Below are 19,479 nucleotides of genomic sequence, written 5' to 3'. Positions count from 1 at the left end.
GGAAATAGGCTACGTTCAGATAATGAAACTCGAATTTTTAAAAAGGTTAAAATGCACTATGTGGCGTGATGCAAAATCTGCCACAATTGATTTGTTGCGTTGAGGTCAACAATTCGGTTTATCAACGCTTGTATGGTGTGATTTACTTGACGTGGCCAGCAGCAATGTCACAAAACGTTGTTTTCCACACAAAAATTGACAATTTCTTGCTCAAAAGACGACTTTTTCCTCAAAATTGTGGTGGAATTAATTTGTCTTCAAAAGTCTTGACTAAGCAAATATTCAAGGTGTAAAGGCACAAAAAAATCTAAAAGGTAGGCCAAAGAGTTTTCAAACTATTTCTGGCCTCGCAAAGTCAAGTTGCACGTTATGGAGCAAACCGAAACATGGCCCTTCGTTTCTCGGTAGTAGAGCTTCGAAAATGTCGTTGCGCAACCAAAAACAAACAAGACACTTTCGCGACCTGCACACCGGGCTCGTTGCTGGCCGATATCTCAACGAGATAATCTTGCAACTCATTTCTGACTGTGATGACCCACGACAGACTTTGCATGGATCAGCCACATAAGACTCGATCATTGTATACCAGCACGTGGATGGCAAAATTTGCTGAACTTAATTTGAACCTAGAGCTGACAGTATTTCGTCTTGTTGTTGGTTTAGCCATTGTGTCCGTTTAGAGTCCAACGTTTTGCACAGACCACAATATAGAGGCAATTAAACATCACTTACCACCCTTTCACTTGCTGGGGTGCATTTGTACTTTGTGAATTGTGTTTAGCATTTGTGAATTGTGTCCTAGTTTTAGAATTCGACCCTACAATATGTCTTATAGATATAGTTTCCAGCGCCACATTTGTACTTATATCCCTTGGTTACAGTGAAAATCCTAAATGTCAAAGAAAACTGAGCAATTAGTAATGACAAGAGTGCCTTCTTATTTTGCATTGCCCGTTGGCGTTGAGTTTAAGCCGAGTTATACAACACACTTAAACAAAGAACCCTTGTTGCTGCAAACTTAAACATGTCGATAATTCATTTTACCAAACAAAATAAACTCAACCCAAATTGGCAAGACCAAAATGTTGGGCTAATTAAAACTGATTTCCAATTAATTCTAATGTTTTCTGGGCCACGTACGAGAAATATTTACTATAATCACCAACCTAAGTGCAGCTGTGTAAAATACTTTGCAATTAGGCGTCAGGCAAAGTAAAGGGCGTCCCAAAGTTTAACAAACAAACAACACAACCGAATTAAGCGAGTAACAGACATTCCAGCTGAACACCAAACAGTGATCAGCTTCTCACTATCAATTCCTCCAATCTCAACAATAAATAAACAAAACTCTAGCGCGACAATTCGACCTCTGACATTCCCACATTGATTAACCTCTTTACGCTCGATCTTAGGAGGATTGCAATGCTTACATGTAAGGTAAGGCAAACTGAATTCAATGTGATTTGGTAAAAAAATTTGCTGATATAGTGGTCTTGTGATACACAAAGTGGTGAAATGGTTTTCTCTACGTTCATCTTGGAAGGATTGTAAAGTTAGGCGAGTTTCAATTTAATGTGATATGGCGAACTAAAAAATTTGATGTTATTATTCCTTGAAAGTAATTTTTTGTAATGAACAAAGAGATAAAATGGGTTTCTTTTCTTTATGTTTCATCGTAGAGTAATTGTAAAGCAAAGCATGTAAACTTTTAATGAATTTGATATAGTGAACTAAAAAACTGAAAATTTGATGGTATTAATCTTTAAAAGTAACTTCTTGGTAAACAAGGTAGTAAAGTGGTTTTAGTTCTCTTTACGCTCGGTTACGATGATTTTTTTTAATTGAAACTTAATTGGCAAACTTTAATTGAAAGTGAATCGTAGTACGCCAGGCTTATTGAACGCGTGATACCGAATCAAGCCGATCTCTTGAGCATTCCCACATTCCCACATTTAAGCGAGAAAAACCGTGTCGTCAAGTTACATATAAAGTTGGAAAATTTTAACTACATCGCAATTCAACATCAAACGAGAAAAATGCCATTGTAATCTTCCATGCAATTGTACACACTTTGTGGGAAAGGTTACATAAAACGCGATTTAGATGTCAAACTGGTTCGTTTAAAACAGTGGTTCTCAACCTTTTTGCCCTTGCGGACCCTTTTCGACAGTGTAATCTGATTGCGGACCCCTTGAAGGTGAAGGTGCTTTTTTGTACTTTTTTATTAACAAGCAACCTATACATGGTGCATTAAATGCCGACCACGTTCGGTCCAGGACCAAAATTTCAATCACTTTGGTTTGGGTTTGGACATTGTGCACTAACAAGAAAGACACCTTGCATTGTGATGTGACGTTGTTTGCCACTGACAATTTACGTCTGTTGCGTCACAATGGGGTTATAATGTCACAATGCATTTTGTTTTCGCCTATGAAGAACGTTTTCAAACAAGTTTCATGCTATTTTAACACGTTGAAGCGATTTTTTTTTAATCGCGATTTATCAATCTCGTTTTTCCCGAAGTTGTCGCGGACCCCCTGAAAACGCTGTGCGGACCCCCGGTTGAGAACCGCTGGTTTAAAATTTAGAACGTGTTAAAAAACTTCCCGCAAAATCACGCCTGCGCCAACCAAAAGTGCAAGCTTTGCACAACGTGACCACGTGGTTGAATTGGACCGCCACGACGAAAATTCAGCAGAGTTTTGCGGCCAATGTCAAGTGCAAGCAAAAGAGGAAGCGAGAAAGGTCAAGTCGAAAAACTCTGGATTTAAATTGTGGGTTTTGGTGACTTGGAATGCAGAATGATTCACCTCCGCTCCTTGTGACAAGCGAAACTGTTGTGTAACTAATTTTATGATCCATAGATTCATAAGTGAAACGACATTTCGTACATTGTTTCTCTTTGGCTCAAATAATTACCATACTAAACTTTGGCGCAATTGACGTTAATTTGTCCGGTTGGGAGATGATTCATACATCACTACATGCATTTGAAATATGACACCAACTACTTGAAAATGCAAGTGAAACGACATTTATTACATGTCGTCTTGGATGGTAGGAATTTTCGTATGTCGGTTGTGAACATTTTTGACCTTAACCTTTCGTTCCAAGTATTCACTAACGAGCATTGCCAAATTTGTTACCCTGAACTCGGTTAAACTCTACTGTGCATCAAATAGTGATGAGTAAACGTGCACACCCGTGTAAGTTAAAACGCAAGATCTATCAAAGATGCTGATATAATTCCTTTTTCGCACTTAATGTCTCGATCAAGGATTGAAATTTGTATTTAATCCAACTACTGTTTAAGATAAATGACAAATAAAATACGCGTTTTATAAAGCGAAACGGAAAAGGGAAAGTGTTCCCTTTTGTTCTTACTTCCCGGCGCTCATAAATTCAACTACTGCATCGGATGATGGCAATCTGAAACCTGCTTGTTTGGCGCAATGCGTTTCTAATCCAACACCATGTTCAACTAATACTCCAGCTTACTCAAATACAACTAATATCCCCACCACCACTTACATATTACATGTCCATCAACAACTCACCATGAATTATACGATGAAACAGAAATGACCACGTGCTCCACGCTGCATTGTGACGTCACAGCTTAAGGCGATTCTAAGTTGAGTTTCTTGCAGATTGTGGATCTGTGGAAATTTAATGTTTGTTTTTAAGATTTTCGTATAATTTGGAGAAATGTTAGTTTTAGCCCCAAGTGATACTGTGGCGTTTAATTAAACGGGATTTTTATTATGTATCTGGCCACAATCGTATATATAAGTTGTGGCGCTGCTGCACTAATCAATGGCAGATATCTGGTGGAGAAAAATCATTTGTCTTGAGTTGTTCTACAAACCTATGCAATTTACAGGAGGAGTTTTGTTCTGGTTTATATATTGCCAGCAGCCAAATATATGCGGTTCCATGTAAGTTATGCTGGTGAAATCGGGACCTCTTCTTAAATATTCCAGCCTACCATAGATTATAGCCTGATGCAGCGGCTTTAAGTGATGGAATTTGGCATTTAAAAACTACCAGTCACCGGCATTACAAAACCGACGTTTATTTTACCAAGTGCCAGGATCAACTCCTAATTTACTGCAAATCACGGGTTCCAAAACTTTTAATCCTACTTGGATGATGTCATTACCACTAACATGTCCGGAAGTTAATTATTGCGTCATAGTGACGCGGTGCGTTTCGTTAGGGCGTCACCTTGTGGTTTAGGCGGCGCGCGATTTGCTCGTTCTATGGAACAACGTGACAGGATAAGCGACCGAATTAGCGTCGGGGACTTAGGAAAGGGTAACAATTGCCAAAACATGGGAGGCTATTAGCGCTTTCTTGATTATACACCGCGTGTTGGGAAAGTAAACGTTCCGACGCAAAGTCATCGACTCGTCGACAAAATCTCTAAGTTGGTCAGAGAGGTTTCACGACCAGCTGTTGGCCATCTTGAGTAAATTGCACGTGGTTTAAAGAATAATTGCTTTCGGACGGCGATGGGATTCGGGCTCGCTGATTGGCTGATTATATTTCGTACCACGGTGCGAGAAAATCCGTCTCGCGTAATTATATATCAGCGTATGATGTATGGCTATGAGATGACAGTGCTGTATTGAATACGAGTTTGTCCATCAAATGAGATGAATTAATTAAAACTGTCACGTAAGCGCAACGTGGCGGTTTCGGCGTTTGTGTGAAGTGGTTTTGGTAAAGTTTTTGTGTAACTTTTTTGACACTTGAATTCAGAGGCAATCTGCGTAATACCAGAAAAAACGGTATACATGTTTTTTATCACCTTTAAATTTACTTCTTATTGACAATTTTGTAATATATGGTCTTACAAAGTTCTTTATTTTAGTACATCAAGTTTATCCGCAACTAAGACTAACATTAAAATCGTTTGTGTGCAAAATTTTTGACCTTCCAACAAATAACATTTGAAACAACAACCACATAAAATCATTTTCCTAATTAATTTGCAACATTTCGACACTCAATTAAAACTTCGGCAAATTAGCTCTGCCGGTCCATGCTACGTGGATCAAATGCAAAGTCAGTTGGTAACTATTTTTTTCTAACCGCTAGTTCAGCGCTACAAGTTTCACTTAAAGATTTTACAAAACACGACAAGCTCTCATCCACGAGAAAAGCCATCGAACTGAACCCTAATACTGTTAAATGCCTAATCAGCATTAAGATAGTGTAATGGCTGAGTAATATGCCCAAAAGTTACTTCTTTTAGTTTTTATTTCCTCTTATACTATACTTAATTAAAGAGTTTATGTTGCTTCGTTTATGTCAACGTTTAATTGCAACTCTCCGTAACTATTCGGTTAAGACACGCTTTTTACAATATCAGGCGTCGTCCTTTCACAGTCGTAACTCGCAAAAATTGTAACGTTTCTACCATGTCTGACATGTCAAACCGTATAATGTTTTATTATACTAATCGCATTAATATAATCAGCAAAGATTCTATCGCCATTTTGGCCCAAGGAAAAGTATCGTCGCCATTTTGAATAGGCGTGACATTGAATTTGACCTTCAACTTTTTCGCTCGTCAAATGTCAACGCGTCCAAGCGGCGGATTTGTTTATGAATTTTTGAGAGTCGTCAAGGGCTTAATCAGGTTTAATAACCCGATAACTGTTTCTTTTCGCGAAAATGCGACGCCTTTTGCCCGCGATGCATTCCAATCTTTCGGGAGAAACCTTAAACAACCGCTTGACTCTTAAAAAGTGTCTGCTACACCTTGGATATAATTCCTTTCTGGACAATTTTACCAAGCGAACACTTTAGTTGGTCGAGAACTCACTTTATTGGTGCCTACAGAGTAATTCGATTTGTCTAATTGTTTATAAACAACACTTGGCAGTCAAGATGGCAAAATTAATGATTAATATTCACAATTAGGATGTCCATTTTTTTCAGCAATTACAGAGCAGTCTTATTGTGAAATTGATCGTTAACAAATCTACATTGCGAAAAAAGTATATCTTGGTTTAAAATAAACAAAAAAGTTTGTTTCAGAAATATTTTATTGGAGTTTTCGCGCTTGGTTGTCAAATGGGCTCTAAGAGTAAAAATTGCATAATCTTTTTAATGTGCTTCAGCTTAGCGAACGTAACTTGGCTGGGACAATTAAAAAAAGTTTGTTTTATTAACACCAATGCCATCTAGGGATTGTTATCGTGGGTTTTGTAACATTACTTGTGTGTGTTTTTATTCATTTAACAGTTATCTAATACGCGGAAATCAATGCAGACTTCAACGCATTTTGCATTCGTTACTACATGGGACTTTAATACCGTAAACAAAAACGTTCTGTTCGTTGCGCGGTTTAAATAGTTCAGCTAGAAGAACATTAATGTGTGGACAACATTTCCTGTGTTGACAAGCGCTGCGGCGATCACAAGGGCATTCAAAAAGGCAAAATCACATGCCGCTTTAAAAGGAAAGTTATACAACAGCAAAACACAGCAATTTAAGAAACAATTTTGTTTACAGATGCTCAACTTTTACTTGCAACAGTATACTGAGTATTGGGAGTTTTATCACAATCTTTAACGTGTATGTAACAACCAATTGACAGATCGGTTTAACTGTGTAAAATCATTGTCCAAATTCATGTTTGCACATTCTTAACAGGGACTTATTCCAACGGCATTTTTGTTGAATTAATTGAGCTTTCATTTATAGAATATTATAGTCAACAAACTAAAATGCCCAAGGGAAGTTTTACTAATATTTAAATGTTTAATCTGTCAGACCTAATTTGTCATCGACTCACCCTGCAACATTTATCAAGCAACTTTCTTAATTTCACTTGAAAGTTATTAATAGTACGCCATTAATACAAGCTTCTATGTAGGTCAATTTCCTCAGAAGGAATTTATATTTCTTAGTGCGAAAGGGGGAAGTTTTAGAATCTCCTAAACGCGACAATTACATTCCAGCATGCAAAAACCGCGGTCGCGGAATTTTTTTCACAGAAATTTCGTGACAGCGCGAAACTGGCGGCGGAACGCGCGTGTTCTGGTTCTTCACCGCAACAAAGCTCTGATCAGTCCTAACCCAAATGTCGCGAAATTACCTGTGACAATTCTCGAACGTGTAATTAACGTCATTTCGCGTTGGCTTTGACCTTTCCGCGTCCAATTGTCACCTGTCAAGAAGAGTTAAAAATAGAACATCGGCCCGCGACAATCGCTTGTTTAACGACCAACGCGATTTCACTCTCCAAGACACGTGATTAAACCGTGATCGCGTCCAATTCTTGTTCTTTTGTTCGTTTCTTCGAGGCGCTGTAATTGTTGCAGCTCGATCGAATTTGAGATAAGGTATAATCTCCGCTCCGTGGCAGCTAAGCACTCAACCTTTTGCAGCGCGCGCGCCACTTAACAAGCGTTGCAGAATGTCAAAGAATAAATAATCAAATATAGCGCACTAGTTTGGGAGACGCCCATGAAAAGCATAAATCCCAAAAATAGAAGGTAAAAGTCAGTTCCGTTATTGTTTTTCCCCAAAAATAATGAAATGAAAAAAACGTTTACGTACATACTACACGGTTCTAGACAATCTCCGCAAGAAAAAATAAGTCAATATTTGTGTAAAAAACAAAAAAAACACGTGTCTACATTTATTTAAGTCATCGTTGAATGAACTAATATTTTGTGCTCAGATATTGGCTCGTAATGTTTTATTAAGAAAAGAAATGCTGTTTTTTGAGATTTTCGGCAGAATCGCGCGCCGACATTTAATCAATGTGAATTTAGTTGACAAGTTCCGCTGTTGGGAATTGAACCCACGACCCAAAGATTAAGTTTACCACAGCAATGAAAACATCATTGTCATATCTATCAGTTCAAACAAGTCGGTTTGAAAGTCGAAATTTTTTTTTTTTTTTGCCAAGTTGAGTTCAGTTTTTTTCGCCGGACAAAAACGTGATTCGAACCCGCGACCTTCGGATGTCCGATGTCACATCAAGTTAACATCAACGCTACCAAGGTTGAACACATTGTGGTGGCAGAAATTTGGCGTTGTTTAAGTTCAAGCGACCGAAGTTTACAAACTAACAGATAATCGCTGGTAAATAATACCCAAGGCGCAAATTTACACAAGCGAAATTTAAACACAATTAAATTTTTCTCTAACTTTAATGAGAGGCCAAAATTGGTCTGTAAAACAACAGATGTGGTTTACATTGTAACAAACCAATACAACTATGCAGCGAAATGCAAAAAAATCTGAACAGTAATCGAATCTTGGTAAATTGAATCTGGAATTCATTCCTTGTTCTCTATTGTTGCAGCGATTTCCTTTCATTATATATATATATCACATGTTTAGGAAATAAACGTTTCCCAAACTTTGTAGTAAAGTAATCAAATCTTTTGAATATAGTTGTAATCAGGCAAATAACTTGTCCTAGCTGAAATTAGGGTAACTACGTTTTAATAAATATTTTTTTAATTGACAAAGTATGTTATATCAATTCTAATTGGTGAAAACTTAAATTATATTAATAAAATAAAACCACCAAAAAAACTTACAAGTGGTGATGCGAGGGGTGAAGCTTCGGTTCTTGGAAGTTCCGTCCGCACTTTGTCTTCGGTTCCTCTGCGAAGAAGTGACAAAATATTAACGACCGACCCGTCAACAAAACTCCGGGGCTCGCAAGAAAACGAGTGACACGCAAGTGAGATAAGGCGAACTTCTGTTTACGCTTGCCCCAAACCCGTAGCCCCACAGTTCCAGAAGGCAAAAAGAAAAACAATCGCTGAAAAGAACACTCGATAAACAAAGAGAAGAGACGAGCGCGCGCGCGACGACCCGGCAAAATTCCAGAACGACAATGCTCGCCTTGTCAGGTCCCACGTCACCTTAATTGGACAAATACTTCTTCACTTTCGAAAAGCGGGTTTTCCGGGTCTCTGCGCTTGGGTCATCTGCTCGTTCATCAGCCTCCCCCGCGCGTCGAGCCCCCGTTTATTCTAGATCGTGACCCCGAATATCGATGTCACACCGGGGGCCGGTCGGCAAATAAACCCTGGGGCACGCCGTTACCCACGACTGTGAAGGATTAGTCGCTTTGATATAGTTTGTCTTTGAAGGCGCATCGCGTTGGGGCAGCGACATGCGCTTCGGGCGTTTCTCGATCGTCAGGCGCCTAAACAACGCCAGCGACCCAAGGGTAAGACAATATCGGGTTTCAAGGTCATTTTAAGGACGTTCGGGCAATTCGAGACCTCACTGTCACATTCATCGCCCAAACCCGATGGCTGAACTTGTCAAGTGGGACCCAGGGACGGCGCCATCAGCCATCAAGCACCGCACACCGAGGGAAAGCTGACTCTTCTGCGTCTGTCACGTCCTAAGGCGACCCCGGCGCGGATTTGGCGAGTTTATCGTTAACCCGTGACCGTGACTCGGTCCCAGACGCGCCCGCTGGACCAACATCCATCGTTTAACTTATTAAAATTCCTGCTCCGTCAAAACGCGACCGCTTGGGACGCGCGCGCACCCTTGTCCACGTCACTGAAGCAGCGAGCTTGAACGTCAAGTGACGACATAATGATATTGTCTGCTTTCGAGTCCATTAGCCGCCGGTTTAGGGGTTTCAAGGCCCGCGGACGCCTCTGATCTGCGAAGCAATTAAGATTCCCTTATCGCGAGAATCACTACGTTTATACGGAGGAGTTGGGATTGACAAGCTGGGATCGCGTTTGTTGTTGTTTCTGCATCGAGAGAGTGATCCCCGCTTGTTTGTTCCGCCAAGCATAAACTCGCGCGACTTGGGGCTCGGGTAGGCGGACCCCTGGGGGCTTGCGTGGTTTGGGCACGTGCCGCGAAGCAAATTAGCCCCAAGGATAATAAACGACGACTGGGTAACGAAGCGAGAAGTGGGTAACGGCGCGTTAAACCTCAGAGAGGGCTTTGTATATTATTGGATCAGCTGGAAACGCGGAGGCGCATTGGGTGTAGGCGACAGCGTTTCTAAGAAGAGATGTTTGGCAGTCAGGCGGCGGCGAACTGTGATAAACGATAAACACAGGAATCAGCAAATTGGCCCAGGTAAACACGCGCTTAAATGAAGCTAATTAGATTACTATTATCCTACGATTAATCAACTCCGACTCAAGATGCCCCGGAACATATAATACCCCTTTTTCTATGGAATGTCGGATATTTAGTGAAGCGAGCACAAAAATGCCACACAACGAACCCTGATTTGTACGCATTGGATAATGTAAATTGTATGTACATATATCAAAGTACGCCAGGCTATGTATTCTACTTATAGCATATATCCATATAGTTTGAATAATCTTACTTGTCCACATACTAAACGACAGGCTTATGATTTTACACATTTTGTGACATATAAGTTAGCTGTGGGATATATTTCAGACAAAATACAAAAGTAAAAATGTCAAAGACAACCCCACGCTTTTTACGCATTGAATGAGACGAACTTTAAAGTCAAGTAATCGGGTGATTTGAATATCCGATATTGTGCTGACAAAAGACATGCTTTTCAAATACGATTCGACAAATAAATTTTGCCATGATCCGTATGTGGGATATTTGCAGATGAAACACCAAATATAACACCATAGCCTTTTAGACTGATGCTTTTTACGCATCGAATGATGTGTGCTGGAGTGTCACAGCTGCAAACTCTAAAGATCAGATAATTTTATGATTATCAGACTGGCCCATACATAAATACCGAATTGCATGCTTCTATCAACTGTTTCGACAACTAAAATTTTCGCAATCGCCAGTAAATGAAAAAAAAGAAAGTTTCATTTATTTGACCATCAGACTGGCCCATATTGTAATACCTATCAATTGTTTCGACAACAAAAATTTTCCCAATCGCCAGTAAATGAAAAAAAAACGTTTCTAAATCTTCGTCACAAAACCACACAAAAATAACTTTTAAGTGCAGAGTATTTAGACTTGTAAACTTTACGTGCCAACGTAACTATTCTTTTTTTTCTTCGTGACCCTTGCGTTGTCAAAATAAACTGAAGACTATTGGGCGTTAAAGTAAACTCATTGGCCTGGAAATGCACTGAATAACCCCGCCTTGATGTTTCCCAATTAAGCCAACCAAAATTTACAGAATCATCGGCTTGAAACAAATTCGTTGTTTGCTGTGATTAAGGTCGTACACGTATCGGTGGCTTCAAAATATCGTGCACATCCGGACACAAATACGTGATCCGCACAGGTTCGAGTCCGCTGGAGCGTGAAAACACTAATGCCATTACCAGTCGCGCCACAACGCTCAGGATAAAATAGAAAAGCCAAACCCTGTATTTTTCTATTTCGGTTGAAAGTACACTGGCCCCGGATGCGATGGTCGTTTCACTAAATTTTTGTGATCGATTTTGTGCCGCAAGGGTCTGTGAGGAAGGGAAAGATTATCTGTGTTTTTGCGGCTTGTGATTTGAACCTGAAAGAACAACAGGGCGCCACCGACGCGGCGGTAAGAGGCGGATCCGGTTTCTGTGGAAAGGGTCGTTTGAACTTAAGAGGCTATTTGCATCGAGAAAACTTGTTAGTCGAAGGGTTGTGACGAATATACTAATGGACGTAAAGAGATAAGTATTATAAAAATATAGCACATTCTATTTTGCCCAGACCTGTCGCCAATTATATAGCTTTGTCATGTTTATGTTTTGGCCATTGATACCGTTTTGAAGCAGACTCTGCTTTCTGCCACAATTTTTACCGAAAAGGACACCTTTGCCCTCCTCGTTTTTGTGTTTAAACTTAAAAGACCAAATCTTACGCAAAAAAATCTTCAATCCTGCGCCTACAGTTAAAATTTTTCTAGTTCAAAACTAGATAATAGGTCGTAATCAGAAATTTGTGAGCATTTGGTGTTTTGCATGTTTCCTAATAAAGTCGCGGTTTGATAGAAGGTAGAAAGTAAGAAACTTTGTTGCGACGAGGCTTGATATAGTGTTGTTGTTTGGTTGAACATGTGTGGTCCAGACAGGCTTAGAAGCCACAACTTAAACTTTTCACTCATCCCACCATCTTCCTCGCATCCACAATTACCCACTGATCCAACCGAACCTTTTCGCGTTCTTTCGCATCACTGTTACGTAATAAACACATAGCACACGATTAACTCTTATCCGAACTTAATAACTCTGAAGTTTGTCGCAACACGAAAGAGTCGCGCTCGACTGTGAAAACCGCGGAATTCACTCTGTCACAAAAATACTCCAAATCCCAACACGATCCCATGAGCTCAAGGTTTATGCACGTACGTAAACACAGGGGTTTTAGCGGGAGTCATATTATAAGGTGTTGGAATTTGCACAGCGTGTCGACGCGTGGAAATAAAATCCGTCAAGGAATTCGTGTGTCATGCGTTTTCGTGTTTCAGAGACACGAAAGTCAGTGAGATGGCTGGAATATTTGACATTACTTGTCATTGGTTACTCGTTGTGAACAACTAAGTTTGGAAAGTTGTGCCCTTTATTAGTGACTCAGTTTCACAGACGTTGAAGTTTCTTCACACATTCCAACATTTACACATTTTCTATGGACTTTTTCTCCACTTGTTTTATGCGTACATAATATTAAGAGGGATAGAATGTTTAGGCTACCATTACTTTTAACTGTGGTTGTTATTCTTGTGTAACGTTCCTCACATAAAAGTCACTTCAGGATAGAAATAGTCGGAATGTTGACAAACAACTAACACAAGTTGGTGAAATCTTTCTTATTAATTCGCATCGAAAAAGTGCAAGTGCATGGATGTAATCTTTATAATCTCTAAACCCAATTTCCTTGGTTTAATCAAGACGGTTTAATCAAGACGAGTGCATTTCTACCTGTACGTGGTTAAAATACTTCGAAAGTATTCCCTATGATGACGGCATGTATTTATGTGTTATGACCATTCGAAAACCACGATACATTTTGATATTACACTTCTGCACCGCAACAAGGGATTAGAGCTCGAGTCTCGATGCCAACCAGGGAAGTGTTACGGATATTTAAGCTGCGCTCCTCGGATGAGGGCGAGATAGTCATCCCCATTGTTTATTGTGATTCAAACTTTGGGCGACCAAAGTCAACCGGTGACCCCGTGATCAGGCAAGATTGCGATTTACCTTTAAGCTCCTAACTGACAGCAAATATACGCGACGCGGCTGGCAGGTGTTGATGGGTTTGACACAAAACATCGGTTTGCTGCGAAATCGGGACAACAGCGCGACGGTTTCTCGGAATGAGGTAGACTGAAGGCGCTTCTTTGATTCAACTTGCGATAATCGACACCCGAAGCAGTAGACCTTGCGATGTTTTTAGTTTATTTACGGGAGATAAAAATTTATCAAGTCCTCGTGCGGGAGGTTGCGGCCCTTGGCGACGTCCAAGGTCATTTATCAAGCGCACGACGAGCGTACAAGGTCATGTTGTCAACCAAGACATTTTAAATAATCTGCAAGCGGCGACCTTTGCCTGGTGGTGAACAACGGCTGCAAGGATTGCCTGTGGATAATTTGTCGCTCGGCCAAACAGCGGCAACGTTGCGTTTTCCGACCACTTCCAATTTGTAAACATGCCGAATCTTTACCACTTCGCTGGCACACAAAAAAACGACAGCAAAACCACTTGTCTTAGTGTTGGTGTTGTAATGTTGTCAGACTCTTTTTGTTTTCTGTATTTTGTTTTTGGTTGTTTGCAAAATTGTTGTTGTGTGCGCTTTGATAAGGCTGACCGTTAACCACTTCCTGTTACCAGGGGCTGTGTTGAAGGAAAACAAAATGCGAAAATCATGTGTTGAAGACTTTGCGCAAGCACCGACCATCTTATTTTCGCTAAAGGTTCAGTCTGTTCTGTTACGTGTGATTGTTTGTTTTCAGAAATCCGTCTTGGATGTGCGATTTTTTTAGTGTAAACATTCCTCTGTCACTTTTACGTGAAAATTGCGTTACCAGCTCAATATTTCATTCAACAGACTCGTAAATCTTCATGTCCAAACAAACTGCTTACATATTCGTTGCGTTGATCGGATGTTAACTGTTCATTTAGAGATATTCAATGTGTTGGGTTCAGTTGAGGTTTTTGTTTTAGTGAAAGAAAACTTAAAGAAACAAATCAACTAAGACCAACACCAAGTCGGAAAAAGCTGCGCAACGTCAAATCGTTATGCAACGGATTGGAATGAAACAGTCTCTTGAATAATAAGGATTAGTTAGTGAACTTTAAACGTCACTGAAAGTGTTTTTTTTTATCCGTTTAAAATTACTTTTAACATGTAACGTCGCTCAGGGTGGTCAAAATGCGACTCTGTAATTTTGCAATACAAAGTCCAAGAACAGCAAACCACATTCCACACAAACAAGAAAGACGCACGCATCTGTCTTTATCCGGTCACAATCAACAACAAAGAAAATTCGAATCGATTTACCGAGGTCGCGATGACATTTCAAAAGTCGCGTTAAATTCTATAAATAGCGCATAGTGCTCGCGCGTGCAAACCCGTATTTCGACCTGCCATTGTAGAATGAGCTGCATAAACGTCGATGCCACACGCAAAAGCTTCTCGAGCACTCTCATCAAGATCTAGAATCGCGTCGCGCGATGTGTTGGCCAAATTCGTTAATCCCGTGGTGGCATCGCGACCTTTTCGAAAACCTTTGCAATAAAACGTGAGCTTGTTACTTCTAGGAACGCGCGCGCTCGACGATGTGCATCGCGCGACATTGCATTGTGACGTATCAGTGCCAGCAATCTTCGCTCGCGTTCTAAGTTTATTGTAGCGACGCGGGTCCCTTCCATCAATCAAGTCTCTACGCGAGAGATCGCCGATTCGTTACAGTCACGTGACTCGGTAAATCTTCGCTATCTTTCGTCCGTTTCGATCGTAACTGTCGAATTTGTCGTTGATTTGGCGCCACGCAGTGACAGCAGCTCGCGTAAGCATATCGGACATGATACGGGTAAAGTAGAATCGTCACGCGCCGAGATTTACTTGCGTTTTTTCTCTCTGTATATTTGTACGGGCGTGTTCGGGCCAAAAACTCGTCTTTGAAATTTTTAAGCTCATTTTGGCTAAAGCAAGGTAAACATTTTATCTACTGTTCCTGTAAACTGCACTAAAACACGTGCGTATTTCGTTCACAGTGGATGTATTTGGCCGATTTGATAATCTCCACGATATTTTTTTGGATGAGATTTTTGCCCAACATTGTTGCCACCGCAACTTCGCAATATCTCGGGGTCGTGGGTTCGAATCCGACCGTACTGAAAGGTTTATTAAGCTTACAGTCCAGCGACTTCAGTGGTTCTCTGCCGTTTCTCTGCGGTTCTCTGCCGTTTATGCCGTTATATAGCATTGTCAAACATATGTACGACAAGTCGCTGGAACAAGCAGGTGTTAGACTACATGTAGGTTTTGTCGAAAAACAAACTACAATCGGCAAATTCGACCGACTTTCGTTTAAGTTAGTGATTCCCAGTTTTGTTTTACTCGCCTTTAACTAAGTTTCGTACATTTAACATGACTATTTGTTGCGTCAAATTAGTCAACAAATGCGAAAAGAGATTATTATATATAATAATATAGCACATGAAAGTCTTTATTTTTCCTTGTCAATTAAAGTAATGGTTCGCGGCCCACAGTTTGGGAAGTACTTGTTTCAGGCCTTTACAACACATTCTTAGTTATAAGTGATGCGATAAATCGAATAGTTAGATTCTCCCGTTCGGCGTAGACCGAATTCTGGCGCAAATTCAACTGCACAACTGGTTTGGCAGGAATTAATCGCTGCGACTTTGGGTTAATGCGATTTAGTGTGTTGCTGAAACCGCGGCTATTGATGCGGTTTAAGAGGTGGCTTAGTATTTTAAAAGTAACCGTGACCTTGTTGCGTCTTGTGCTGTTTAAATGAAAGAGGTTTTCTACTAACGATGAGTTTCATTGAACAATGCAATCTCCAAAACACCTTATACACCAAATAACATTCTGAAAGTAAAGCTGACTTAATATTGGGCTGCGTTTATTCCTACAGAAGTGTATAACAAGGTGATAAAAATTACCTTGTAGGGAAGTAATTGTAAATATATACGGTATGTAGGCGGAAGTATATGGAGTTTTGAGGCATGAGTCGATAGTTCGAACCCCACCGTAAAGTAAATAGTTTAGCCTTGCCTGAATGGTGATGCATGGAAGACGATTGATGATTGTAACTGATGAAACAGTTGTGTCTTAGGTACACAATTCACGGTTCAAAATATTTTAAGTGAGAAGATATAAGTCAATATCTGAGTGTACACATTTTAACTGACGATTACAATAGAAACTATATCGAAACCTTGTATGTTTGTACAACAAGATATCGGTTGGTATGTGAATGCTGAGTTGTGTCCTGGTCTTCAATGCCTTATAACAAGTCTAATGATAAATTTAATCAATTTACTTAAACCCGGCGTTTCTCCCGAACTTCGCCAAAATGAACGAACAAGAAAATAAACCACAATTGGCCTCATATACATTTGCACAGCTCCACACAGATGTCAGACCTTGGTACAGGCGTCGCAAGATTTAAAGAGTTTGTTCAAATTTGGGCTTTATTCGTGTTTTAAAAACGTCACGATCGTTGGATTTCGCGGAAATGGGAGCGATAAAACGCGAGCGATGAGCGCAAAACTTGTCCTTAATGATCAGTCTACATATATTTGCGGCATTTAGAAAAGTTTTTGACTTTTTCTGTCGTACGAACATTTGGGACTTGTTCAATACGACTTTTATTCCAACATTAGCTTTTGATGATAATTTGGTCAATTTGTCGTTTTGCTAGAATACCTCGGTTCAGGTTTTTAATTTCATGTCGATGTCAATTTGTTTTCATGTTATACAAACAAAGCAATGTGGACAGTACCTTGGCAGTAATGTTTATGATTAAATTACTTTTCAAGTCCGTGTATAGTGTTTTTTAATGTGGACAGTTTTCAGAAATGTACAACATAACAAGCTTTTTATGTCGCAATTGTTCGGTTAATGTTGCAACTGTTGGTTTAAAATCCTTCATGTATAGTGTAATTGTATTACAATATTGGTATCAGTTAAGGTTCTATGACAATAAGGCTCCACATTTCGCTTCGACTTCATAAGCAACAAAGATTTGTGGGTTGTTGTTTGGAAGGCTATGTATTCCTTCTGTAACAGTTCTTTTGTCCACAATCTTTACTTTATTTTTTTGGCTAACTATTAAACGAATTTCAAGTGAAGGCAACCGTGAAATTGAAGATTTATGATCAACTGCTAAAAATGAAAACTGTCCATTACTTAATTATATTAGAACTTTCCGTGAAAATCGACTGTTTTGATGAAACAAATGAGTTTGCACTCTAAAGAAAAGTCTTAGTGGCCGTCATGTGATTCTGTGTCACTCATCCAAGTTGTTGGCACCAGTTCTATAGAACCGTCTCACGAAATTTTATGATATCAGCGGACCGGTTAGCATTACTAGTTACTGTCAATGGACTTTGTAACAGAACCGGCTGAAAAATATGACTTCTGTGATAGAACCGACTGACAAAAAAACTGAATCCCACCACTGTATGCATCAATATTATGCACAGATTCAAAGTTAAATCCAATACGAGTTCCCGTTTCATATCTAATCAGATTACAGAGTTCGACTGAAAGCCGAAATTTCTGTTTTCGAACAAACAACAAATAGGTCACCAACGCGACCTGTGTGTTTCACCGTAAATGGAAACCGAGACAAAAACGCAACTGAAACCCCGCATCTTGTTGTTCATTTTTCGAACTTCAATCCTTTCTGGTTCTGACTCATTGTTTTTCGTCGCCACGCGTCGCGACGCCGCCATTATGACACCGGTGTGTTAATTCGATAAACATGCGACCGCGCGCGACCCCGTCAACTATTACGTCATAGAGGGTTGTCGAAGGTTGGTGTTAACCGCGAGCGGATGAATACGAAACGCGATAAATTGTTTCACCAGCGTAGTGTGCAAACATCCCTGGGGCAACGATTTTTTTTCACAAACTAAACACAATTGAAGCTAAACAACATGCACAGTCACCAATAACAATGTAACCAGCATAAAACATGCAACCAAAACGTTTTGAAAAAAAAATGTTTGGAAATGTATAACGGCTAGCAGTTTTCTATAATTACACCATTAGGATTTGTAGAGCTAAATTACCATTTTATTACTTAACTTGCCCCTTTGCAAGCATTACCAATGTATGAAATAATATCTCTAACAATCTCTACATATCTTAAAATTAAGCCTTCCTCCAGTGGTTTGCACTTAAATGACATAAGGGGGCGGGTTTGAACCACGAACCTCGCGATTTCAAGGCACTTTTAAGCCCATCGCTGTATTGTCACATCAACATAATAATGCCAGACTGGGTTAAAGTTTGAACAGACGCAATGAAAAAAAAACAATTTAGTTTCAAATACTTGACTTACTTTGGTGTGCTGTAGGAATCCTTGCTTGAAAAGTTTCTTCGAGCCCGATAGGAACAAAATATTTTATAAATTAGAACAGTGGTTTTCACCTAAAGACCATTTCCTATACACTATATGGCCTATAAAACAAAAATGTTCACTGTATTATTTTGCAATTGTTTTCAAATTTGCCAGCGGAAATGGTGACATGCTCTATGCGTCGTCCAATTTGTATCAAATTTAAACTTTCTTTATTTCAAAAGCTGGTGGTTTAATTGTGGGTTATAAACATTTTCTATCATTACGATTTTGTTTTAACTGTACTTAGCATATGCACATACACTTTTCGTTTGTAGTGCCAGGCAGTATCAACATTGCACGAAAAACGCATCGTTCTAGAAAAAGTGGTAATTACCGTTTCCAAGTGACAACTTACACACCACCACTTTATGACCATATATACATCGTGTAAAACATTTATCTAAGTTTGGAAAACACTTGATGCCAAAACTGCACTGACAAGTACAGGGAAAAAAGACAAGAACATTAAACTGTGAAAGATGAAAATCTGTCTCCTTCAGAATGCAGATCCAAACACTTTTAATATGTAAGCTATTGCTTCCAGGCATAATATCAAGTTTATAGAGCTCTTCTGGCAATTGTATTTTAAAAATGCAACTGCCAGAAGAGCTCCATAAACTTGAAACACTTTTAACTTGCACCTTAAAACCTTACACAAGTTTTCTGCAAACAAACAAAAACGCATGTTATTACGCGACATCTAAATTGGCAAAGTGAAAACTTCCATGTACAAATGTGAGAGAAAATTTCAAAACCCCAGCCTCAAAACATTCAGACGTCTAAACAAAACACAGCGACAGGTTACACTAACCATAAACAGAAAGGTCAATTGCTAACCTGAACACAGTACAAGCGGCCTGAGATGGAGAGCAACGCTAAGCGTTAGAGCTTTAGGCCGAACTTCATAATTTATTCTACC

General features: G+C 39.6%; 1 protein-coding gene across 2 annotated transcripts in view; it reads right to left on the bottom strand.

Annotated features, from left to right (window-relative positions):
* The window catches only part of LOC145213605 (uncharacterized), a 36,642-nt gene extending 18,029 nt beyond the window's left edge, over window positions 1-18,613 (bottom strand). The window contains exons 1-3 of one of the 2 annotated variants that reach the window (XM_080081966.1): window positions 18,501-18,613; window positions 8,571-8,637; window positions 3,558-3,659 (exon numbers count right to left, since the gene is read on the bottom strand). In XM_080081966.1, coding sequence (XP_079938092.1) covers window positions 3,558-3,560 — 3 coding nt within the window. In that variant the 5' untranslated portion in view covers window positions 3,561-3,659; window positions 8,571-8,637; window positions 18,501-18,613. Of the gene's footprint in view, window positions 1-3,557; window positions 3,660-8,570; window positions 8,787-18,500 lie in introns of those variants that run through there. The other variant, XM_080081967.1, reaches the window with a different exon arrangement.
* Window positions 18,614-19,479: the final 866 nt, after the last annotated feature.

The sequence above is a fragment of the Phallusia mammillata genome, chromosome 2 (genome assembly GCF_965637545.1).
Source record: "Phallusia mammillata chromosome 2, kaPhaMamm4.hap1.1, whole genome shotgun sequence".
NCBI lineage: Eukaryota > Metazoa > Chordata > Ascidiacea > Phlebobranchia > Ascidiidae > Phallusia > Phallusia mammillata.
The sequence above is the reverse complement of the archived record's forward strand: the minus strand, read 5'-3'. Positions and strand labels throughout refer to the sequence as shown.